Below are 24368 nucleotides of genomic sequence, written 5' to 3'. Positions count from 1 at the left end.
AAAAAAAGGGAAAAAGCCCCAAAAAATAATGTATTTTGTCCACAAAAAAACAACATGCTAACATTTGTGAGATCTTTGCGAGTTACCATCACTCTAGTTCAAGCTAATGATAGTGGCTGCATAAACCCTGATCTAGACATGCCAGTGACCACAAGGTTACACCAGAACATTAGCAGAGCCTCGCAGAGGAATTAGCTCATTAATGTAATGGTAACAATATGGAATTGGCCTCCCCGGGGAGAGATATGGCAAGAGAATCTCCGCAGCTGCCTTTTTTGTAAATCACTCAGCTTATCTGGTTGGAGGAGGTGATCAATACGGCAGCATCACTGTAAACAGATAATGTAGCGCACTCTAGGGCGAGCGTCTGCATAGCAGCCCATTAGGCCACACAGCCATCCAGATGACCGATAGTGATAAGTAGACAGTCGAACCACGTCCTTGCGTTGTATCTCGTCACCAGCTCCCAACTACACTGACCTGACTTAGGTGCATCCCAAGGTTAAAGTGTGACCTCTCCTACATTTCACACGGTTTACAAAACAGAAAAAAAAGGATTCAGTGCCATTTGTTTGAGTGAAATAGGGACTATTCCAATCTGCACCTGGATTCATAAAAAGAACAGCCTTTTATTTTCCTACATTGTAGCGGACTACTGTACTGTAATAATTAGACTGATGTATAATGGTAAGTTCTTTCAATCTTAACTACAGAGCATATTGTATACAATACATGTGCCCGGAATAAATGCCTCCACGTTGCTGGATTGATGTGTTCACCAGAGGATTATCCCGGCTTCAGTTCTCAGCTCTCAGCTGGCAAAGCTCCTAAGGGTCCAGCGGTATTAACGGCACAGGACTAAATGACAGGCAAGCCGGTGAACAAAGCTATCAAGCTAGATTCTAAACAAGCTATTTAAATAACCTGTTAGGCCTTAGACGTACTGTAGTATGTCTGCTGTTAATCTAATACAGGTGTAAAACTCCTCTGCAGAGAAACCAGTTCAGCCATATGGGACAAGTTTAGTTATGGAAGTAAAGCCAGTTCAAGACCACACTTTTATAACTATACATAACTCACTCCAGTGTTTGATTGGGCTACTGTGCAGAGGATAGTAACACAAGGGCCTAATCTTCACCTTCCGTTCCTTCACCACAGCATGTCAAGATGTCTTAAAAGCTAAGGAGGTAATGTATGCACTTAAGTGAACACACAGTCATGCACGGATGTGCAAACAAACTCAGCAAACAAATGCTTTGTCCAAGAAGACAGTCTCTCCATTTAAGATAATAACATTTCTTCCAACTCAGAAGTCTGCCTGAAATTCCCTCAGATTACAATGATTGAGGAAGAGGGAGCACAAAAAAAAAAAAATCAATATACATGTGATGCCCTTTAAAAGCCTTATAAATATAAGAAGCATTTGTCCATTAGCAGAGATTCAGAGACCAGTAAATGCTAATGAATGGGAGTGCAAGGCCATTCGAGTCCATTACAGAGTCCCACTAGTGAGTATGGCAGCCTCTCTGAGGTTATCTACTGGGAGGCCATGCAAACGCCAGACCCACAATTCAAAAATACTCTGCACTCTAAATGATAAATGGGACACATGTGCTTTTTGTGTTTCGAGAGAAAAGAAAGAACACAAATTGATTACGGAAATGGAAATGCTCTCCATTTCTAGAAGGGCAGTGTTGTTACTTATTAATACATTGTGAGGATATTTATTGAGATGAAGCAATTATAAACAATGATGAAGTAGGTTAGTTGAGACTGGCTCACTTACTTAGAGCAATTGCAAAAACAATCACAAAGAACAAGGAAATAAAAAAAGTGTGTTGTCAGTAGGGTCAAAGAAAGGATAAAGTCAGAGAAGGACAGTAACAGCTGTTTTGTGAATATACAGCCCGAGGTCGACAGATATAAAATCTTTGTGTCCTTTTAAGTCTCTGAAACACAATCAGAGTGCAAAAATTAAAATCTGTTAATACTATTTTTGTTCTTTCGACATTTGTCCCCACACATAGAGCAGCATATTTGTATACAGTCAAAGATAAATGTATATGTAAGAATTTTTTTACATTTTTGCCAGTGAAAATATGTACTGCCAGTTATAAACCTAATTCATTTCTGTTTCTTTGATATTTACTAATTATAGAGTAATAAATACTGATACAACCACTTTTGCCCTAGTAAATACATTAAGAAAGCCAGCCCATATGTGTTCATATTTTTCTAGTACAGTGTTGATAGTAGCTATGGATGTATTTAGTCTAAAAAGGCATGGCATTAGGTCATTAAATAACACTATGATAAACACTATGGATCAACATTTATTGAAAAATAAGTTGTGATATCATATATGTATTTTTAGTGTGGTCATCGTGCAGGTGCTTTACATCATAGATTGTTCATAAATTCAGGCTCGTAGAAAATATACCGGTCATTGAAGAAAATCACTCCACACATGTTCCAATCCTGTCAATTAACCTACATTGGCACAGTGGATATGACACATTCCATTGGTGTGCGAGATCTGGGTTCAATTCCTACTGCAATACATCTACCAATGTGTCCCTGAGCAAGACACTTAACCCATAGTTGCTCAAGAGGCATGCAGCCTCTGACATATATAGAAATTGTAAGTTGCTTTGGATAAAAGCGTCAGCTAAATCACACATAATGTACATTTATTTTTACAACTAGTCAACAAGATTACTCTTACGTGTGGCTTATGTTGCAGCTGATCTACACAACAACTGGTTAGTCTTACAGAAATCAAACTGTTCCAATCATAAGCTAAAGGGACAGCTCACCCTGCTGGCTTGAAACAGAAACTTGATTAAGTCATGATAATAAACTGAAAGGCATAGCAGATGTTTGTGTTTTTTTATTATTATTATTTTGAGTGAAGTTGTTAAAGCCCGGAAAAATACACGAGCCTCTAATTTTATGCATATAAACTATACTGTTATGTTAATTAAAATGTAAGAATTTTCATTCGGTAACAGTACTCACTTAAGAGGAATACGAGGAACCGCAGTGGGTGTGGAAGCAGCAGCAAAGACCTGCAGTATTTGTTCCAGAGCCGACAGGCCACCGCCTACTTGGAAGGCCACTTGGTCTGCATTGTTCTGTTGAGACGAGGGAGAGGGAGAAGGAGCGAGAGAGAGAGAGAGTCAGGGGACACCAGGCTGGACAGGGGATTACATGGTTCTCACCACGGAAGGAGGGAACCTTGCTTTCTCCTACAGGGGCGAGGGATAGAAATCTAAAACAAAGTGATCCCAAAAGTATTCCTGTTTAATCTCAAAAGTGCACAACCTAACTCCGCCCCACAACAGTCAAGTTTCAGTGGAAGGCACATGCTCTGCAGGCTCCAGTTAGCACCAGGGTGGTCTCAACAGATGACCACTGACTAAGTAAAACTGAAAAAATGCCACTTGGGCAAACAAAGAATGGGGCTATTAAATAACTCTTAAATTAGGACAGTCAATTCTATTAGGAAAACATACAAATCTTCGTCTTATCATAATCAGACCTAAGTTGATAATGCATTAGATCTGAGGTAATAAAGATGCAGGTACACATCCCTGTCACACACTTCTTGTTCCTCCAGTCAGTAAGGACTTTATTACAACATTGAGTAAAACCGTTTGGCGGTTTAGTTCAATAAACTAAATCCGCAGTAGTGCCATGGGCAAGAATATTGGTTAAATTACTTAATTTCATACTAACACATTTGTAATTGCTATTCATTTTCTGTAAACTGAACTTCATAAGGGTATAATGGAATTATTAAATTTCAAGTTAGGTTTCTCTTGTTTTAAGTTATTTTTTTCTCACTTCACTTTATAATATACAAAAAATAGATTATAAATCAACTAACTCGGTACAAAAAAAAAAGTTAGTTGGGTACATTAGATTTATGTACACATGTTAATAGTTAGGTCCTGCCATCCTGTGATGATAGAGTAACTGGCATTACGTCAGATGCAGTTGCTACAGTGTCTTATAAATCAACAAGGAGCCAGTGTTGACAATCAGGCATGTTTGTGCCTGGGTTGACAGGGAGGCAAGGAGCTGGAGGGGAGTCGCTGATGGAGGGCCTTCTTCACACAACTGCAAAAGGGGCCGTGTTACACTGCAGGTCACTCCTCTGCCTCCACATAATGAAGCTCCTCAGTGCTGTGACAGTACTAAAATCCAGCCACTTCACAGTGCTTTTGTTCCACAGATGGGAAGTTGCCAACAAGCCTGAACACATTGAGAGAGAAGGGCTTTACCAAATTACAGATAAGCTCTTCATCTGTCATTCATGCCGCTGCTGACGTAACTGCTCCTTGATTCCGGTGTTAGACACACATAGAAGACGCACGGAACAATCATTTAGGGTTTGGGACAAAAACATTTTCAAACATGCCAAACACCCTTTGCCTTTAACAGAATTAGAAATGTCTCAAAGTCTGAGCAGTCTTTGTAAAATACCTCATTATGACTTCCTTTCTGTAGGTTGCCAGCAGTTTCCATGCCTAATCAATTGGGTCTAAGTCATTGAGCTTGGCTTAACCCCTCTCTTAACCCTCCCATCAACACACCTACCTAAAAGCTTCTAGGCAAAATGAGGAAAGGCAGCTCTTTCATAGCAGCTTATCAAATGGTATTAAAGAGGGTAACTGGGACCTGCCCAGTCCTGGCTGGGTTTCTTGGCTAGTCAGTGCTTTTCTTGCTTTGCTGACAGATTTATCTGTTGTGATGATGGAACAATACAACTGAAGAGGATTAAGTTCAAACTACCTGACATACTATCTTAAGGTGGTCTATTCATGCAATGGGCCACAAAAACAAAGCAGGCTCAAGTCATGCAGAGCAAAAGGAATCATGTTGGTATGTAATTACAGTGACAGTTTATGTTCACAGTAAGCAGAATTTGAATAAACTCTAAAAAGGATGAAAACAATGTTGTAACCCTGTGCTTTCTAACGGATACTCAGACAGAAATAAACTTGGTTGCAATCAAAGTTAAATAAGATCAGTTACCAGGTTCCTTACTGCATTGAGGCTACATTTACCTGAAAATTTGCACACTCAGTTAAAAATAAATCAAAAGAGACTTGAGCAAATCTTAGCATAACACACTAACCTAGGATGGTGAAGATGGCAATTGTTAAACTTGCCACACATCAGTAAGTTAGCGCGGTTTTTGCACGCATGTTAGCATGTTGACATTAGCATTTAGCTCAAAGCCCAACTGTGCATATGTACAGACTCAAAAAGCTGCTAGTGTGGCTATTGACTTAGTTTAGAGAGTCATTGGACAGAGTACTACTTAGCCTTTGAAAACAGCCGCATAATGTCTTTTCTGGTCTGAGAAAAATTACGTCAAGTGACATACTAAATAGCTTTTTTTAAATGTAGGCTAACGGTTTTAACCCTTGTTCTAATTGTTTGCGCTAAGCTAGGCTAAACATGTCCAAGACCGTCAGCAGATAAAATTAATTCATGTGAGACAGCTAACAATTGTATTTCCCAAAACATATAGGAGTGTTCCTTTCCAATCTGTCAGTGCCTGACCAACATAAGCTACAACAAAACAAGTTACAGGATGAGTGACTAATTTCCCCTCAAACGAAAAAAAAAAAAAAAAAGTCAAAAAAGAGCCACCACTAAGGGCTAAACATTCAGACACAAGCGTGGAGGATGGCTCCTGAATAATACAACAGTGGAAATCTTATCCAATTATTGTCCAGGGTGACCATTGTTACGCCAGCTGATGGGAGGCCCGAAACAGCTGGTAATTCATGCAACAGTGTCCGCAGACCAGCAGACCTGCCAGATTGCACTTTGTAGTCTCCTCCTACCAGACACTTTAATTAAAGCAGAGAAGAGGACACAGCCTCAGTCCTGCCCCACCAACAGATGGACAACAACTGGCAGAGTTCATTAAGCAATGGCTTCAACTTTGATATGTACATTCAAATCATGAGTTCACGCCTTCACAACTAAAACCTAACAATGACAGAGATGAGTATGACCACCCTCTACTTATGAGTTCATTACACAACCTTACAGAAAAGCTTGAGAGTGGTAAACAAAGCTCTGTGGGCCAAATCGACTGCACACCACAACAAGGCAACTGGAGTAAACATTTTAAGGTTGAGCATAAACTGTGTGTTTACAAGACATAATGGTATATGATTTAGTAGACTATTTGAGGGCAGGGCATACATGGAAATGGATAATTCTACAAACTGTGTTTATTCTATAAAATAAACCAAGATTAATCAAAGGCCTGTCTGGCGCAAAATCAAACCTTCCACAGAAACCACAGACAGCCTCTAGTTGTAACCACTACACCAAGAAGCTTAAAACCATTTCACTCACCATTTGTCTTGTGGTGAGGAAACAAACATGACGCTGTTTAGGAACAAATGACTACAATAAGTAAATACAACATTGAGAGCTGAAAGGATTTTTTTTTCAATAACGTCAATACAAGTTAATTTTCTTAATTAATCATAAAACAACCAAATAACCAAAATGTGATACCCTTAGGGCTGAAACTAAAATAGTTTATTAATTAAATATTCTTTTATTCATTTGATCAATAATTGCATCTAAAAATGATTAATAATGACATATGTACCGTATGTGAAAGAAGCCAAAGGAATCTTCAAAATGTTACGTTGTTACATTTTTAATTTTTTTTTTTAAATATATGTGAAGCTAAGAAAAGCAAGGAAATTTACTAGCAAATCCACAAGCTCTAGCTTACAAATATTTGCAAGTTTTGCTTGATGACTTCAGTGATAAATATTTTTTTAAAGTTGAGAAAACAATAAATTGATTGAATACTTTTTTTTTTATGACAAACTAGATATTGATCCATAAATATGCATTCAAGTTTAAGTCAGGAGTGTTGCTTTTGAAAACCTTTGGTAATGGTCCATGTCAAACACATAAAACAAATCAGGAATATAGTATTATTATTGACAGACAGGATCGCCAGTTTTATAACTCAGTTTTTTTGTTTTTTTAAAACAATAAGTAATGTAGAACACTGTTACACTTTAATTCAAGTGTGGCAGAAGAATATTTTGCTGATAAATGTTGAAAGATGTCTAAACTGAACAGCTTGTTGCTCACTTTTGCAGTCAATGACCAATGAGTGACAAAGTTCTGACACTGCTAATCTGGACTCTGTCTGTCAGTCTGCTGCAGGCCCAAGCAAGACCCCTTATTATCCTGCTACGCTGGCCTTCACCTTCCCCCAGTCCCACTGGACAGCCCAACCAGGCTCCAACAGCTGGCAAATAAAAATATCTCAATGATGAAAACTTTTTGGTTCTCAGAGCACCAAGAACCTGGGAGTTCCTTACCTGTCATATACACGTTTTCCTTCTCTAGACAGGCATAAACTGAAAGCAGTGGTAAATACTTTGGGCAATATATAAATACAGGGGCTAAATAATAGAAGCAGAAAAGAGCAGCACATTTGGAAAAATGGTGTTCTCAATCACAGAGAGTAAAGAAAAAAAACAGGTTTGACAGAAAATAAACCATTAGAGGCCACAGAGGGAGAAACACACTGGGGTCAAAGACTAGACGTAGCCTAGAAAGCAAGAGAGGAGTGTGGGGGGTGGGACCCAAACAGCAGTGCAGGAGGGGGAGTATTGGGTGTTGTCCAAGGAATTAGCAGAGAAAGTGGAGACTGAATCAGATATGGGGGAGAAAAACAAACCTCTAGGTGAGTCAATGACATGAGAGATGCTTGTTAGGTCAAATAATCTAAACGGTCCCGACTTGATGTGACTCAGGGGCCAGACAGCCATGCTGACGGAGACTCTATTTATTTGACTTTGTCCAGGGATTAGAGAGGGAAGTGCTCCCTAGGCTGCCTCATTGACCAATCACATAGCTCCACTCATTGTTGAGTGGATATTTCTGCAAGAAGAAAAAAACTTGACAAAGCAGTTTAAAACTGTGCTTTTGAACTGAGGTAAAAGACAAAGCAAAAGCCCCCGGAGAGAGCTGCATCCTTCTCCGGCCAAACCACTGTTGAATAGAGCGCATCTACTGTGGCCCACTGACCTCTGACCTCCCACTGGGAGTATGTGGAGCTGAGGGGAGGAGCCCTCATGTAGTGACAGCTTGTGAGCTACTCACATCACACTGGTCTCCTCCGCTCTCCTTACAGCACAATGTGCCACCCACCTCAGCCACCTCTTTCTTTTCGTCTCAGGGGAAATTCGGTAATAGCCTCACTGGCCGGCCCCCTCGTCACTGATGGGACACCATAATCTCTCTATCCTCACGCCCAGAGGCATGCACTGTGGGATGTTACGATGGCTTGAACCACAACTTGGCAGGAAATTTATGCCTCATTACAGGAAGTGGACTGTATATTCTCCTCATCATAAACATGGTGGCAGGTGTTTTAATTCCTCCTCTCAGTCTCAAATTGATGTGAGTTCTACTGTAAAAATAAAATAAAATAAAGCAGCTATACAGTCATGCAACAGAACCTCGGGAACAGATGTTTCAAATCAACAATAGTTTTTATATATACTGTATATGCCATTGTATCTGACAATAATGTATACAGCTATAAATAAGTGTAGAAGTGTAAGAGAAAAGCCAAATCTTGAAAAAATTTCAAATTTGCTTGCTTTTGTTCATTAAAGTCTTGTGCATCCATGGCATTTCATCTGGAAATTCTATTTACTATTGTCTAAACCAGTGACATCCGAGTCGTGCAAGCCACATAGACACGAGACGATGCTTGCTCTTGCGCTGGGAAGCTCCTCAATTGGTACCATGTGCACAATGCAAACACAGTTAATATGGTCTTCATTAGCCAATAACCAAAGGCAAGTTGGTTTAGAGTAAGTGATACTCTGCACTGGGAGGGTGAGACACAGGGAGACACAGCCAAACACAACTCATCACTGGAGAGACATGCCAAAGGGCTGGCATGACCTGTGCTCTGCTGGAGACTGTTCAGTCGACAGACAAGCAACAAAGCAGACCAGCACATAATGCACCAAAGAGGATGTGCAGTGGTAACAGACAACTATAAACCACTGTGATAGACATCTACGTTAAAGAACAGTAAGGGTATAGGTGTGTAACAAATTATTGGATTGTCAATATAGAACCAATATATTAAAATAATAAATCACTAGACCAATAATATCTACAAAAAACGCAATCACACTTTCTACTAATAGATCTATGTATGTGATCTATTTGTTGCTCTACCTGTTTTTCTAAGATGCGAGAGATCTCTCCCAGAGTTCTGTCCAGACCAGACGCTTTGTTGTTGGCCCACTGGCCGCTGTCTTGGCCCTGCAGCTGCTTCAACAGGTCCTTCACCAGCCGCTGCAACCTGAACATACAAGAGCCAGTAGTTTTTGGGAACAATTCATAACAAATTCAATCTGCAACAATTTGGATTATTTCTTAAACTGAAATGACAAAACATTTGCTAGAGCCAACCTCTCAAATGTAAATATTTGCCAGCTTTCTTTTACTAAAATAAATCAAATATCTTTGGGTTTTGTACTTGTCATGGCACAAAACAAGCAGTTTAAAGATGTCCCCTTATGATTTGTCACAATGGTCTTGGCAGATTTATCATGGAATAATTATTAGTGTCAACCCTGAAATAAGAACACATTATGCATGTTGGAAAGTTTAGATGACTTGATTTACTATTTTCTTTTTCAGATGTAAAAACAGACTTTTTTTTTACCAAATGATGAAAAGAAAATACTCGACTGTAATGTTAGTTAGTTGCAGCCCTACACCAAAGTGTTCTAATCATTAGGGTAAAAAATTTAGAATGAAGAAAAACTATTAAACTTCCAATTATGAAAAAAGAAAAGGAAAACACTCACTTGGCCTTGTATGGGGAGTCAGGGATCTGTGTCTTTGCCTCCATTGATGTCTCATATTCCTTCGCCCTGCAGATGGAGAAGTAAAAAAAAGTTTTTGAATACCAGGAAAAAAGTGTTGGGCCCGTCAGTAAAGAACACAGCAGATGAAAGTGTGAAGAGAGAGAGAAAAAGTTCAAACTGAGTCTGTTTATTTGGCCTGTCAGCCAAAATAAAATAAAATAATCAGACCGGGGCGCTGCAGGGACGGGTGTTTAGCTGGCATTGACTCATATTATGAAGACTTAATTCTACCTTTAAATCCGCCCTCCTTTGAGTCGTTTTTAACAAGGGAGGCTCATGTTCTTCACTTTACATCCTGTCAAATAAACAGTGAAAGGGGGTCACAAGCACGGCAACCTGTGTTTTGAATGTATGATCTTCTTAAAAGGTCATGGTCATTAGGGGACTAGTATCACTGTGGCATTACTCCAACAGCCAGACTCCGAGAAGACGTCTGAGAAACACAAACTGTGTGTGTGTGTGTGTGTGTGTGTGTGTGTGTGTGTGTGTGTGTGTAATTGGGTGGGGAATTCTGTCTGTCAGTCAGGTATTCCCAGACATGATAAGTAACTATTGATCAGAGTTAGATTGAGCGCATTCCGGTTACCCATCTCTACACTGATAGGATCAAACTCTTCCTGGAAGACGACAGGTGTATTTGTCCCGGCAGGTCAGACGTGGACCGACCAAATCCCGGTTCTCTTTTCACAATCTCTTGAATTCAACGGCAGCCATCTAAAAACAACAACTGATAACTCATCTAACAGCTAGACCAGAGTAGTCTAGCTGGTATCCAAATTCAGAACCCATCTTGACACTACCTGACAGACTACTTACATACAATTTTAATAGCACTGTTTTGCCTTCCCAAAGCACTTATTATTAGAAGTCAGCCAAACCACAAAAAAAGATTTGGGTTAAAATGTGTGTTCACTGCTTTATGACAAAGGTTGCAATGTTGGCCTGGTGAGAACCACTCACTTTTTACGAACACCATACGGTGTTCCAATAAAACGGTACATTTCCACCCGGTGGTGAAGCAGCTCACCTTTATGTTTACTGGGGCTCTGTGTTATTTATGACCTCTGAAAGCCTGCTGCCTTTGAGTGCAGGGCTGGTGCAGGAGTGACGGTGAACAGAGACAGATCATGTTGTCACTTTCTTAGTACTGCTGCGCCTCACAAAGCCAAAAGCAGCAGCACTGAGAATAAAGCCTTGTAGGAGAGTGTTTCAGCCTGTAGTTGCCTCTTTATTCCACTTTTGACTTCATCATGAAAAGCAAAATAGTGTTAATTAATCATTATTTTCTTTTTCTTTCTTTTTTTCACTCAGGGTCAAATTCACAGGTCAATCATGATAAGAGGTTGGACACTCTATTAGGATCATTAAGTCTGCCTACACTCACAAGAGGCCATTGACCTCTGTGGCAACAAAGGAAGAAATGTTCTGCAATGTAGCCGGACTTAAAATGGCAAGAGAGACTCACATAAGAATCAAAAGTTTGAATGAAAGTTCAGGTTCATTTAACAGGGCTGCTTGCAAACTAATTTGTAACTTCTGTTACTTATTCTGTAAAACAAAACAGTGCAATTAAGAGAATCAAAATGATTGCAGGTGAATAGAAAAAATATTCTTAATCATTATCCCAAAGAAGATAATAAAGAACAGACTCTTTGAAATAAGTTATTTAGGTATTACCTCAACCAGATATTGAATATTTAAGACCCCAACTCTACTTTTATACGTCATAAAAGTAATTATCTAAACACCTTTATAGATCTTTCAGATGCACAAATAAATGTATTATTATTCATCAAAAATTCAATAGTTATTTCAGTAGCTCACATACGCTTCATGACTCAGTGGAAGGCTAGTCAAACTTTGCCAGACCCTCCTCCAAAGCACGCTGAAGGATAGTCTCACTACTCCACATTGTATTTTGGGATGGGAGGAAAACATGCTCTGGTTAAATGGCATTTCTTTAACCAATCAGAATTGTCATTGAACGTCGCAGAGAGCCGCTGCAAAATGGTAGAGCAGAAAGAAAAAAACTCAGATTGGAAAGATAGTCTAGCTAGCTGTCTTAATTTAACCTGCAGAGATCTAAGGAGCAGTCAACAATAGTCCTCATTAATAAATTAAAAACTTCCAACACAAAGAAAGCGGAAGTAAACGGAAAGTACATGCATCCATTCAGAATTTCCTGCAGCACCACAGAGCAATCCCTGAATTAGGACTAGTGGGAGGCAGACAGCAGCAGAAAACAACAACAAGAGAGTAAAGCCAGCATGAGCCCGGTGTTGAACCGCCAACCTTGTGATTTATGTTTGACCCACTCTTCTCGCTGTGGTGTGTGTTTGCACCGTTTATTTGGTTACATGTCTGCTCTATTTCAAAACTAACAATAGAATTGGAAAAAAGAAAAGTGTTGTTTTGATACGTTTCCTGACCAACACCAATGAGTTTTAACTCAAGGGGGATTTTTTTTAATTTTATTTTCCAAGCAGATGGGGAATGTTTCATAAGAAGTACGCCCTATTTCATTCCCAAGCTAAAAGCAAAAGAAGGTCTGTGTTAACATTAATGAATTTTGCAAACCGATAAACATGCCTGAACATTTGTGTTGGGCTTTTACTTAGCCTGATTCATGTACTACCAACACGTGACTGTGTGTGTGTGTGTGTGTGTGTGTGGGTTACGTATATGCTACTGTACTTGTATACTTAACCCATATTTGATTGTTTGTGTTTACATTAGGTTAGTGAATCCTAAGCCATTGGTTGAATTTGATAGAGGCCATATCTTACTTTGTGCCTCTTTAATTCATTTTAGTATGCGAAGTCCGTCTCAGATATTAATGTCATCCTGTTTGTAGTGGAATACTTCCAATAATCTGTTGTTGATGCAGACTGCATCAATAACATCTTACAGTAAGTATTGTCAACATCGTGTCTCTTTCCACTCCTCTCCCTCCCTGTTTTGACAGCCAGTTAAATTGATTGAGCTCAGGTCCAGGTTCTGAAACACAGCAGCTCTGCCTCCTATTTGTTGATTACTATTGATTTTCTTTGATACTTCATTTAAAAATCAATAACTCAGAAGAAAAATAGGCATGGCTCATACATAGCTAACATACATTCTGTACACAGAGGAAGGCTTCAGATTTGGCAATGGCAATGCCATGGCAGCAATTTGGAGGAAAGCTCTTTACAGGTGAAAGCCGGGGCCCTACAGATCGATTTGCAGTTTGGCTCCCCAATCACAGAAAGTGGTCATAAATTAAGCTCATCAGTGTTACCTTGTGGACAGCCAGGATGCATATAACATCTGTGTTCTCTTTGTCACTCATAAAGTAAAGAAAAGGGGGGGGAGACAGAAGAGAGAGGAGGGAGGAGAGGGGGGAGAGAAAAGAAAAAAGAAAAAAAAAAGGGGGTCCCGGTACAGTTGTGTCCTCTATGAGGATGCATGGGGGCGAAAAAGAAAATTCTTACCTGGAGTTCATCCTCGCGCGGAGCTTTTTCGCTTTCTTCCGTGCCTTCTGCCTCTCTTCTCCATCCTTCATGCTCTCAGAAGACACAGAGCTGTCCGTCACTATATCCACGATGTATTTCTTCAAGGAAAGATGCTCCTGGAGTAGACAAAAAATCAATACATTAAAGCTATACATACATTAAACTATTACACACACTTCTAAATAACTATTGTGTCTGTTTTTTGGGGCAAAAACAAGTTAAATAAAAATTTAATTAACAGCTCTAGATTCTAGTTACAGATTAAGATTTGATTAACAAAAAACAATTAGTTTATAAAATGCATTATCATGGATTGATCTAGACAAAACTACAATATACAAAATCGTTAAAAATTAGCTATACCTGGTGGGCTTCAACATTTAAATGCTGCTTTTACACTAAAACAATTACTGTAAAGAAAGGAGGATAGAAAATGGCAAGATTGAGACTAAATTGCCTTATCCTAGGAAGAGTTGTGTCTATTGTATACGATTAATCGTTAAGATGTTCTTCGCAAAATGACTTAAAATAGAACAGCACATATACTTTAACGTTAAATGTCTTCAAGTAGAGATTACACACTTTGGATATGGCACTGAATATTATACACCTCTCAATAACACCATTGCACCCTGTAATTACCTCCAATGCTCTATAGTCTTTTGAAGCCACACGCCCATGGACATGCTAAAAGGCTGAAGGTGTTGCCTTCTGTCTGGCCCTGTCAGATGATTCTGATATTTCCACCAGTAGACAGGGGAATGTAACCCAATTTGGACAGAATGATGCATGTGCAAGAAACCAATTACCCAATTATGCTGTCATCCAGCACCCCAGAGGATAGGATGGCCTCACAGATAAAGGGTTTCCATTCAGCAGTTAAGCTAACTTGTGCGTGGGATGCCATACCCGTTGGTTACAAATGTTGTCAGTGCACTTGCTGCCTGAATAGGGGTTCCATATTTGGAAAAACAGGTGTTCTTAGGTGGGCGAAAGTGATTTAGTGCCAAAAAAAACAAAAACAAAAAAACAGCCTAAATCTAAAAGGTTTCTTTACTATTTAACTTAAAAGCCTTGAAAACCTGTTGTCTAAATGAAGCCTTACGAGTTTGAACATTTTTTTCTAATTTTACAAACGCGTCATTTTTGTTACGTCTGTTTTTTTTTCAGTGTTTAGAAGTGGGCAGGACTCCACTGGGAAAAGGTGTGAATGAAGATTTCATAAACAAATCATTATTTGAATCAAAATATGATGAGGTGTTGTGTGCTTATGTAGCCAACAACTTCAATCAATATTAGCATTATAAGAGTATGATGAGTTTTTGGGTGTTCAACTTCAGGAAAAAAATTTTTTGGGGTATATTATTTATTAAGAGTTTATTAAGATATAAAAAATTAAACCGTTTTCCAGAGCTTTATTGTTGATCAAGTAAATAAGTTGGTAACCAACTTAAGAATTGTTTTAGTCTTTTTTTACAGCTTTAAAGTAACAAGAGTGAAATGGTAGAAAGGGGACAATGATAACTGCAAATGAGACCATTTTGTTTTCTTGGAAGGATGTGTGTGTATCTGTATTAGTATGCGCACACTTCCGCCCTCTACTCCACAGGATACCACAGGTCAGTCATGACTCATGACCGTAGCTGGCCCTCTCTTGGTAGACAGCTGTTCAGTAATCTCTCTGAGAGGATATCCAGTGCACAAGCCACTCACTTAATGGAATTGTTTCAGTAACACATCCAAAACATCTTTTTAAAATAACACCGGTAACATAAAAGGGTACCTGAAATATAAAACTGTCAAATATAGTATAATACGGACATACAGACTATGACGCTGACTAAGAGAGCTAATAACTGTACAATGATACATCCCATTTCCTGTTGCTAGGAGGCGAGTCTGAATGGAAGTTGTGTAGACAATCAGACTCAAAGACAGACAGGTGTCTACCACTGAACAATTGTAACAAAGTAGCAAAGACGCTGGCCTAAGGGCATTGCTACCGCACCAAACCGCAGTTTGCCTCTGGTGGGAGTAATATGACACCACACATCCCTCCCTTTTTCTGACACAAAACAATATACAGATCTAAAAGGTGGCCAACCCAAATACAGATATCCTCATCCTTTGCCTCTTTTGTCACATTCAAAGGGCCTGAGTGGTAGGCTTTTCAATTGGTGTGAAACAAACAACTGTAATTGATGTTGGTTACTAGGTGAGATACGACACCACATGCTGGATTGAGTTACCATCACTACAGTTGTTTAATGACAATTTTGAATTGTACTGCATACCATCAGTGACATTTAAGAATGGGACAAGTCACACAAAGACAAAAAAAATTGTTCATTGGTCGTCTCTTTCAACAACGGCTTCACTGCATTAACTAGACAAATGTCAAGATCTCAAAACAGTGTGGGGAAGGAGAAGCTTGCTTCAGCTGGCAGTCTGGATATTTCATCAAGGTTTTCAATTTGTAGCTATCAGCACAGCTTTGACTACAAGACCTTTATAACTATTCAGTGTCTTTGGGAGATAAGCTCTGATATCGTCTGCTGTCTGGAGATCCCTCTACTGGCCATGCTTGTAGAGCACTACGGACAAGCAGGACAGAAGAACAGTATTTCCTCAGAGAAAACCCCAGTTTTTTTTAACCCTTGTATTGTCCTCACTTTCAGGCTTACTCTCGTATCCCTCGGGTCAAATTGACCAGTGACTTATTTGGAGTTTTAAAAACAATTCTCTTTCATTATCTATTCACAAACATTGTATTTATCTCAATTTCAAACAATTGCGATAACATACTGTATATGTTTAGGGAATGCAATCAGTCTCTACGAGAAAAAAAATAAATGAAAGTGGGATTCGTTTTTTGTCATAAGGTTATAATGCATGTTAGAAATCCACTATGTGATTATTCTTATCTCGGAAAAACAAAAAAAAGCGGTCATATCCAGAATAATTTTCTGAAGTGAGTCAGGAATACATGTTTCATACATGTACAGTACATGAAAAAAATGTAAACTTGTACCATTTGTCTTCTTGTAAAAAATTGGAATTGGGTCAATTTGACCCGAATAGCATACAAGGGGTTAAGCTGTCATGTCTTAAGGTGATCAATAAATAAAGTAATTATGTCAGAAGCCATGAGTCTTGGATATTACATAAAACCAGGACAGATGGCGAGTGAAAAAAATGATTGCAATTCTCAAGCTTTCTCCCCATTTCAACTATTCGTCCGTGTTGATAATCATTGTATTTTAAATTTAATTTGCAAGTCTGAACGTGAGGAAATAACCAAGTAGGAAGGCACAAGGCATTTGCTGCCCGCTTTTGCCGAAAAACTATGGCGTGACTTCTGCACAATTGAACCAACCATCTTCATTTTAATTAAAAATCTTTCATTGCAGGAAAAGTTATGGAGCCTCAGTACGGAAAATAGTTGGCAGTGGTATGAACAAAATAGTGGAGGAAATCAGGTTTGCTACAAGGGGCCACTTAAGTCCATCTAAACAAAGTCACCAGGCGCAGAGCTATTGGGCAGCTTGATGTACTTACACATAGAATAATAGAAAAAGTAGTTCTGTACATCTAAACATTATCTATTAGAGATACTACAATGACTAAAATCCCAATCCAATAATAACATACTTAGATTTATCCAGATACTGGATAGGACTAGGATGGCTGAATTCAGCAAGTGTTTGCTGAATACTTTGACTGATAAGTACTGACAAAACAATAATATGAAAAGTGGGGAAAACAGTAAAACCTCAACATTATGGTTATTGGTAAAAATATTATATAGTAGACAAATTGCAAATCTATATGAAGTAGTGCCAATATATGGACTGTTTATAGTGCTATATTGGTGAAGGGCTTCTCTCCATTGCCTTGTTTATCATACTGTCAAACAGTTTAAAAAAGAAAAGAAAAAAAAAGACGTGCATTGGAAAAGGAAATGATTTTTTAGAGGATAGGAAGGAGGGGGTATCAATTATTCCCTGCTGAAAAAAGCTTTAAATGAAGGAGCTGATGAGGCCAAAGGTGCTGCGTATACCACCAACAGTTGTCAGCCTCACAATGAGCACTGCTGAAAAGCCAATCTCATATTGCAGCCTGAGAGGTTACCTTGCATTAGACCTGCCTTACCATGGAAAAGCGCTCCATGACAAAAACAGCCTGAGGACAAGGGGGTGATGTCACCCCTCTACTGAAGCACTGAAGCCTAACTGTGTACATTTCAAGGCCGATTTGTAATCACACAAAGCCAGCAGCAGAGCCGTGGCAGTATATAAGGGGGTGCATAAACAATAATAATGACCAGGTCATAAGAGACAACTACGGTGTCTCTTTGTCTTTTTACATGACACATGTAGCAGTTGGGCAGTATTCTTTGACAGGATGAGTGGATGTTTGTTCCTGGCAGGGTGTGTGGGTGATACGCACCACTTCCTCGTCAGAGAGCTCCCGTCCCTGGATGCTGCTACTGTCTCGCACCGCCTGTTGGTGCTTCTTGCCCTTGGTGTGGCTGAACAGGTGCACTTCTGAGGTGATCTACAAACACAAACACAGTGGTCAGAGGTCACTACAGCAGACACAATGGAGACCGAGGCAAAAAAGGGTCAACAGAGCCCCATGGGACTCTGGTGAAACGATATACCCCATGGGCAATTCAATTGGACATGAACTGCCTCTCTTGAACCTCGGTTTACAGCAAGGAATAAGGAAAGGAAATTTGATGTTACGTGTAACTTGGCTTTCCTTAGAAGAAGACTTGAAATTGCATTATATTGTTTGTATGATACTAACTGAGCCTACAGCAACATAAATACTTAACACAATAAGTATTTTTTCTAGGATCTTAATACTTGCTTGTCCTACAATGCAATCCAGTCGAGCAGTGCAAGTTGTGGACTGGATGTCTAAATAATGGGTCTGAGAAATGACCGCAACAAGAAGCAAGTCCGTCTCCTATCTCTGGAAACAAGTCCAATTAAATAGTTTGTGTTTTGTGTCATTAAACCAAGTGCTTGCTGCTGACACATCTATGATCTCTGGAGTCAAATGCCGGCCAAGGTCATCCAACATTTTAACAAGATTCCCTCGTTCACCCCAAAACCTCCTCTTTATCCCATTCTGGTTTTAAGACTCAAGGTGTCCCACTCCTGTTGCCATGGTAGCCCGTCTATCAGAGATAAATGTGTCTGCTTGTGGATTTGTTGCCTGACACTTGAGAAAGCATAATCATGCTCAGTCATAAATCTCTGTTTAAGAGTCCATGTTTAATCAATTCAGTTAAATACTAATATAAATGTGCCCTCTTCCAAAAATCCTCTGAATCACCTTCCTCAATATTTTTATGTATAAACAGCCTGCCAAATAATACTGGAAATAATATTCAGCAGCATATTTGTCTTTTTTCTTCACACCCAAGTGTACCAAATACACCCACATATTAGTTTAGAAGAGTAAGATAATTGAATAAAAAGGTTGGAGGACAAAATAAAGATTTTTTGACAACCCATCTCTACAACAATAGAAGCTATGGAGCTTGTACTGTTCAATTCTACATAGTGTATTTAAGTTAGGGACACCAACTTGAGCCCTGAGACTGACGGGATGAAACTGTAGATACCATAACGCAGCACAAGGAGCACTGTTTCTTGCGCTCATACGGTGTCAGTTTGGGGGCGTAGTCTGTGTTGGCATGCCGACCACTGCTGAGCTCAGCAGCCTTCTCCTTCCTTTGCTCGATTTGCTCCATATGCCTACGGCTGCTCTCATCATGCTATGGAAAAAAAACAGAAACCAGGGATCACATGGGAAATCATTCGATCATTCCTGTGTGGTGTTGATGGAGATTTAAGGTGGCACGGTATGAACTAACCTTCATCTGTATTTTCTTCTGCAGCTCCTCCATGGCCTCCTGTTGAGCAGCACTAAGAGCAGCCAGACGCTCTTCTCGATCTCTTCAGAGGGCAGAGAAAAGTAGTGTAAAACAACTGTCCATGTAAATTTAAGTCTCACATTTATCAAAGTGACAGTTTGAATCAAATCAGACCCCGTTAATATACACTTCTCTGCAACTATATGCGGTACAACTGTCAACTGCCCGTTAAGGAGAACTTTTGGGCAAATTTTACATAACTCTTGATTGCTATAAGTATGAGAGTACTGGCCGTAGCAAAAAAACAAAAAACCAAACAGAATTGGTCCTAGCAAACTGGAGTTGCTGCAGCTAATGCCCATAGCTCGCAGTTAGCTAAAACGGCAGAGCACAACATGTCAAACCTTTAAGGAAATGGCTACAGCAACGGAGGACCCAAGAATCTGAAGCTACAATTGGTACAGGCTCTCCAAAAATGGACAATAGAAGATTGTGGAAAACATTGCCTGATGAGTCTCAATTTCTGCTGCAACATTCAGACGGTAGTCAGAATTTGGCAAGAACAACAAGAAAACATGGATCCATCCTGCCTTGTTTTATTTGGTGGTGGTGTAATGATATTTTCTTGGCCCAATTTGGTCCCCTTATTAGAGTATTGATGTATTGATTCTGACCACAGTGTTCCCATCTTTTATTGGTTACATCCAGCAGGATAACTCACCATGTCACAAAGCTCAAATCATCTCAAACTGTACTCAAAGTCACCAGGACTGAAACCATAGAACACCTTTGGGATATAGTCACGACCAAAAGAACAACATCCCAACAAGCAAGGGTGGCTGGCATCTCCCTTAGCGATAGGGTGAAAAGCTCAGTCATCCGTGAGGAACTCGGAGTAGAGCCGCTGCTCCTTTTCTATCAAAAGGAGCCAGTTGAGGTGGTTTGGGGACATGTCCAGCTGGGAGTAGGCATTGGGGTCAGCCCTGGGAACACCTCGGGATCCACTAGCAGGTGAGTGTATACTTTCATACTGAAGTAATTTGGGACTGCGTACCTGGCCCTTTCCCGTGCTGCATCTTCCCTGGCTTTCTCTTTGTCGTGCCTCTGCTGTTCAATACGAGCCTCCTGCTCCTTCCTCCTCACCAGCAGCTCCTCCACCCGTGCCTGCCGCTCCGCTTCCAGGACTCGTTTACGCTCCTACAGAGCGAGTAGAAGAGATTGATGAAGATGCACCTAAATGTGAAATTTACAAGTAGAATTGGTTTTTGGAGCACCTGCACAGCCTCATCTCTGGCCTGCTTCTCCTCCTGTCTCCTCTGTCTGTCCTCCTGCAGCTCGTTAAGCCGTTGCTCATACTCATTTAACTTGGCCAGGACATCATGCCTTTTGTTTTGGGCTTCCAGAGTGTTGATGAATGCGATTTCATTCACCTGTACAGACACATATACTTATGATCGAGGATACAAACGCACACATGGTATATAAAATGTAAAAAAAACAATATTAATTTTTTATATTACATATCAGCTAGAATTAACCCAACTGAGGACCCCCAATCCACAGCACTTATTTGTTGTAATTCCTTTGGGAAAACTGTGTATGTATGAATGACTTAAAATAAAAACTGTAAATGTCCGACTTTATTCAGAAAATTCCACAGCTGTCACACACGATTTTCCTTCTCTACCTTGGCCTCTTCTTCCTGGGCCTTCTTCACAATTGCCTGGAGCTGCAGCTCTCGCTTTAACTCTGCGTGCAACAGCTTTTCGTCCATCATCTTCCTACGCTGCTCCAACAACTCCTCCTTCCATTTCCTCACCTCTTTCTCCTGCAGAGAGTGAAGAGTGAGAATCAGAAGCAAAAAATAAATAAAAAGAACGTACATTCTCTAGGACAACACAGACAATTGATTTTGAATCTATCAGTTGCTACCCTCTCCAGTGCGTGCACATGGGATTAATGCAAATATACACCACCTAAAGTTTTTATGTGGTTAAACCTGATTTATTCTAAGACTCACTCATCTTGCCATGGCCCAGAGAACAAAAACAAACTTCATAAAAGGCTGTTGATTTTGGCCAGGGGACTCTCTCATGACAGTCTGCGGCCAGCTGGCCTGGATGCGACTGGAGGGGGTTATAATATTTAGTGATTCTATCAGGCAGTGTGCTGACAAAACCTCTCAATACGAGCCAGGCTGGGCTTAGCTTGCATGGTTTCTTCAGGGTGCTTTCCGTCAACTCGGCATGTCTTACTCACCCTCTCCAAGAGCTTCTGCAGTTTGAGCGTCTTTTCCTCCTGCAGTTTTTCCCTCAGCTGCTGCGCCTTCAGCTGTTTCTCCTCATGTTTCTTCTTTGACTCTGCAATGGTTCTGTCAAAAACATGGAAACAAATCATTTATCTCTTTCTGTTTTCTCCTTAACAACAAAAGGCAGACATAAAACTCCGATAGGCACTGGGGCCTGTTTAGGCGTTCTGGGTGGTAACTGAAAAAGAAAGAGATGTAATAAGGCAGTAAGTGGGCCTTTCACTCTCAGGCTAATGCGTTGAATCCTTGTCAAAATAACATGAGGGGGTACCATGTTGGTTTCAAACTGTGTTAATTACACAAAGTGTAGGGTTACAACTTTATGTAGCCAACAACAACAAAGAACTTTCAATGTCGTATATGTATGTATGGAATGGATCTGAAATAGATAAATAAAAAATGAAGTTGAGAGGACTGCACGTGAGTAGACTGAGGTGCTATTTGTACTGTGTGGATGCTATCAATGTGTTAGAAATCAAAGCACCTTTTGCGTGATGGGGAGGACAATTTCTCGTGCATGTGGATCCCGTGTCCAGGCGGCCGAGCAGGTTCTTCTTCTACTATGTCACCCCATGAGGTACTCTGACGCCATGGCTCACGAGCTACAGGATGATAAGCAAGGAAAATAAATAGACTTCAGTATAATGTTTACTATTAGGAAGAATGAAAGTTCCGTTTTCATTTAGATGTTGACCTTCATACCGTCATAATCTGCCAGCATGTCACTCCAGTCCATGTTGACTCCACAACCTCCGTTGCCAATACTAGCCTGTGGTAAACATTTATGTTTTTTAAGTCAACGAACAATCAAGAATATACTTTAGTCTGCTGTCAAAAGAAGGGGCGAAAGATTTACAGTATAAATGAGCATGATTAATCTTACAGAGAAGTCACTTTCGTTGTCAGTCTCCAGGTCGTTGTTCTCAGCCTGAATCTCTCTGGTCAGCTGCTCTTCCTCAGCGATGGCACTGGCAATCGCCTCCTCATTGGCCTTCTCCAGTCGGTCGGCAAGCTCCTCTTTTTTGGCCAGGACCTCTGCCATGGACTGGGGCTGAACACATAGGACAGATAACACCTCACACACAGAGCATTTCATGCTTAATACATGTTAGGTTTATACAAACATTCACTGAATAACCAGAAAAACCCATTACAGGCACACTGGTAATATAATCCCAGTATGCCTTTTTATGGATATCCTTCTGACAAGTCCCAGTTGAAAAAACACAGATATAAATGGTAAAATTAACAATGACTCTATTCCATTTAGCTGCTTTAGTTTCCTAGTCCCGGTGCTGTGCATGCTGGCTCACTCTCATGGCTTACCAGGAGCCATCTTTTATACAAGTATGTCTCTAGATATTTATTTTTTTTCTTAATAAAATCATGCTTTTATTTTATTGGTGAGGTGTTTCTATACTTTTTATGTTCCCTATATGTATGTTAAAAAAATATTTTATAATATCTTAATAAGAATTCCGGTCAATTTCAACACATTGTTTGTTTTCAATTTTCTTGCTACTGACAGCACTCCAAATTTACATTCGGTGCAGCCTACACCATGTTATCCTCCTGCTAGATTTTGTACCCAACAGCTTTAAACAGGGCATGTTTTAATCTTTAAGTTTAAGTTTTTAGCCTCTACACATGCTTGAAATATCATTACATGTGCTTAACCATGTGCAGTTCCTTCCAAATGAACACAGCGAATTTGACTGCAGTAGATGTGACAGAAAGGCGTGTTTCGACTAGTGTGGACTTCATCGGAAAACAGGGAATAAACAGAGGTATGGATTAACACAACTTTCATGCCTTTCTATTGCATCTACTGCAGTCAAATTTGAAGGAATAACTGCACATGGGTAGGCACTTATGACATTTTGATGTTTGCAGGCTAAAAACATGTCTAAAACTTGCCCTGTTTAAGCCTGTTGGTTGCCAAATCTAGCGGGAGGATAACAGTGTAGGCAGCACCACTTGTTTTCATTTTTCTTGCTACTGACAGCAGTCCAAATTTACAAACAACAGAGCTACTTGTTGAAATCGACAATGCATTTACCTAATGCAATGTGGCAAAACTACCAAAATTGGACAGATGTTTCTGTTCTAAATATCTCTAATAGTTTATCTGAATTACACTTGGGAGCAAAATCGAAAGACTGAGGAAAAGACAATACCAACCCAATCACAGTTTGCACCACACAATCATCACAAGAATCACAAGTGAGAAAGCATTCAAGAGTCATGCAGGGCACATTTACCGTGAGGATGAAGAGATGGTGGATGGAGGCAACTGTTGGTTTTGCGCTAGCAAACTGTTTACTTCAACCGTTAAGGTATTTTGGGAGATTTAATGGCAATAATAATGGAATGACTGACGGATCACTCCAGAGCAGCAATTAATCTATTATAAATTATTTTGTCACTTATAGAGCCACAGTGTGTCTTTTACATGAGGTATGTATGGGAAGGTTAAAGAGTTCTGGATCTAAATTTTAAGCACACAAGTATTGCGTTGACAAGGTGAAAGACAAGACTGGTGTTAAGTTTGAGACCTTCACTGAAGATTTCAACAGTTTTTTTCCACGTTTTTTAATTCACCACTTGTCAAAATCTGACAATATCCCATTTAGATGTGCAGTCATTATTGATTAGGTAAACAGAGCTTTTTATTTACAACACACTTCTCATCTGACGCTGGGTTGAATACAAACTGGAAG

At 39.8% G+C, this 24368-nt stretch overlaps 1 protein-coding gene across 4 annotated transcripts in view; it reads right to left on the bottom strand.

The window, feature by feature from the left end:
- The window catches only part of scaper (S-phase cyclin A-associated protein in the ER), a 60305-nt gene that overhangs the window by 21474 nt on the left and 14463 nt on the right, over positions 1-24368 (bottom strand). For all 4 annotated transcript variants that reach the window (XM_034879282.1, XM_034879284.1, XM_034879283.1 and 1 more), the window contains 14 exons: positions 22532-22699; positions 22351-22417; positions 22133-22250; positions 21600-21711; positions 21028-21168; positions 20615-20770; positions 20395-20537; positions 19341-19422; positions 19089-19241; positions 17900-18007; positions 13430-13566; positions 9900-9965; positions 9262-9388; positions 3019-3134 (listed from right to left, as the gene is read on the bottom strand). In XM_034879282.1, coding sequence (XP_034735173.1) covers positions 3019-3134; positions 9262-9388; positions 9900-9965; positions 13430-13566; positions 17900-18007; positions 19089-19241; positions 19341-19422; positions 20395-20537; positions 20615-20770; positions 21028-21168; positions 21600-21711; positions 22133-22250; positions 22351-22417; positions 22532-22699 — 1694 coding nt within the window. The remainder of the gene's footprint in view (positions 1-3018; positions 3135-9261; positions 9389-9899; positions 9966-13429; positions 13567-17899; positions 18008-19088; positions 19242-19340; positions 19423-20394; positions 20538-20614; positions 20771-21027; positions 21169-21599; positions 21712-22132; positions 22251-22350; positions 22418-22531; positions 22700-24368) is intronic.

This window comes from Etheostoma cragini, chromosome 8 (assembly GCF_013103735.1).
Source record: "Etheostoma cragini isolate CJK2018 chromosome 8, CSU_Ecrag_1.0, whole genome shotgun sequence".
In the NCBI taxonomy this organism is placed as follows: domain Eukaryota; kingdom Metazoa; phylum Chordata; class Actinopteri; order Perciformes; family Percidae; genus Etheostoma; species Etheostoma cragini.
The sequence above is the reverse complement of the archived record's forward strand: the minus strand, read 5'-3'. Positions and strand labels throughout refer to the sequence as shown.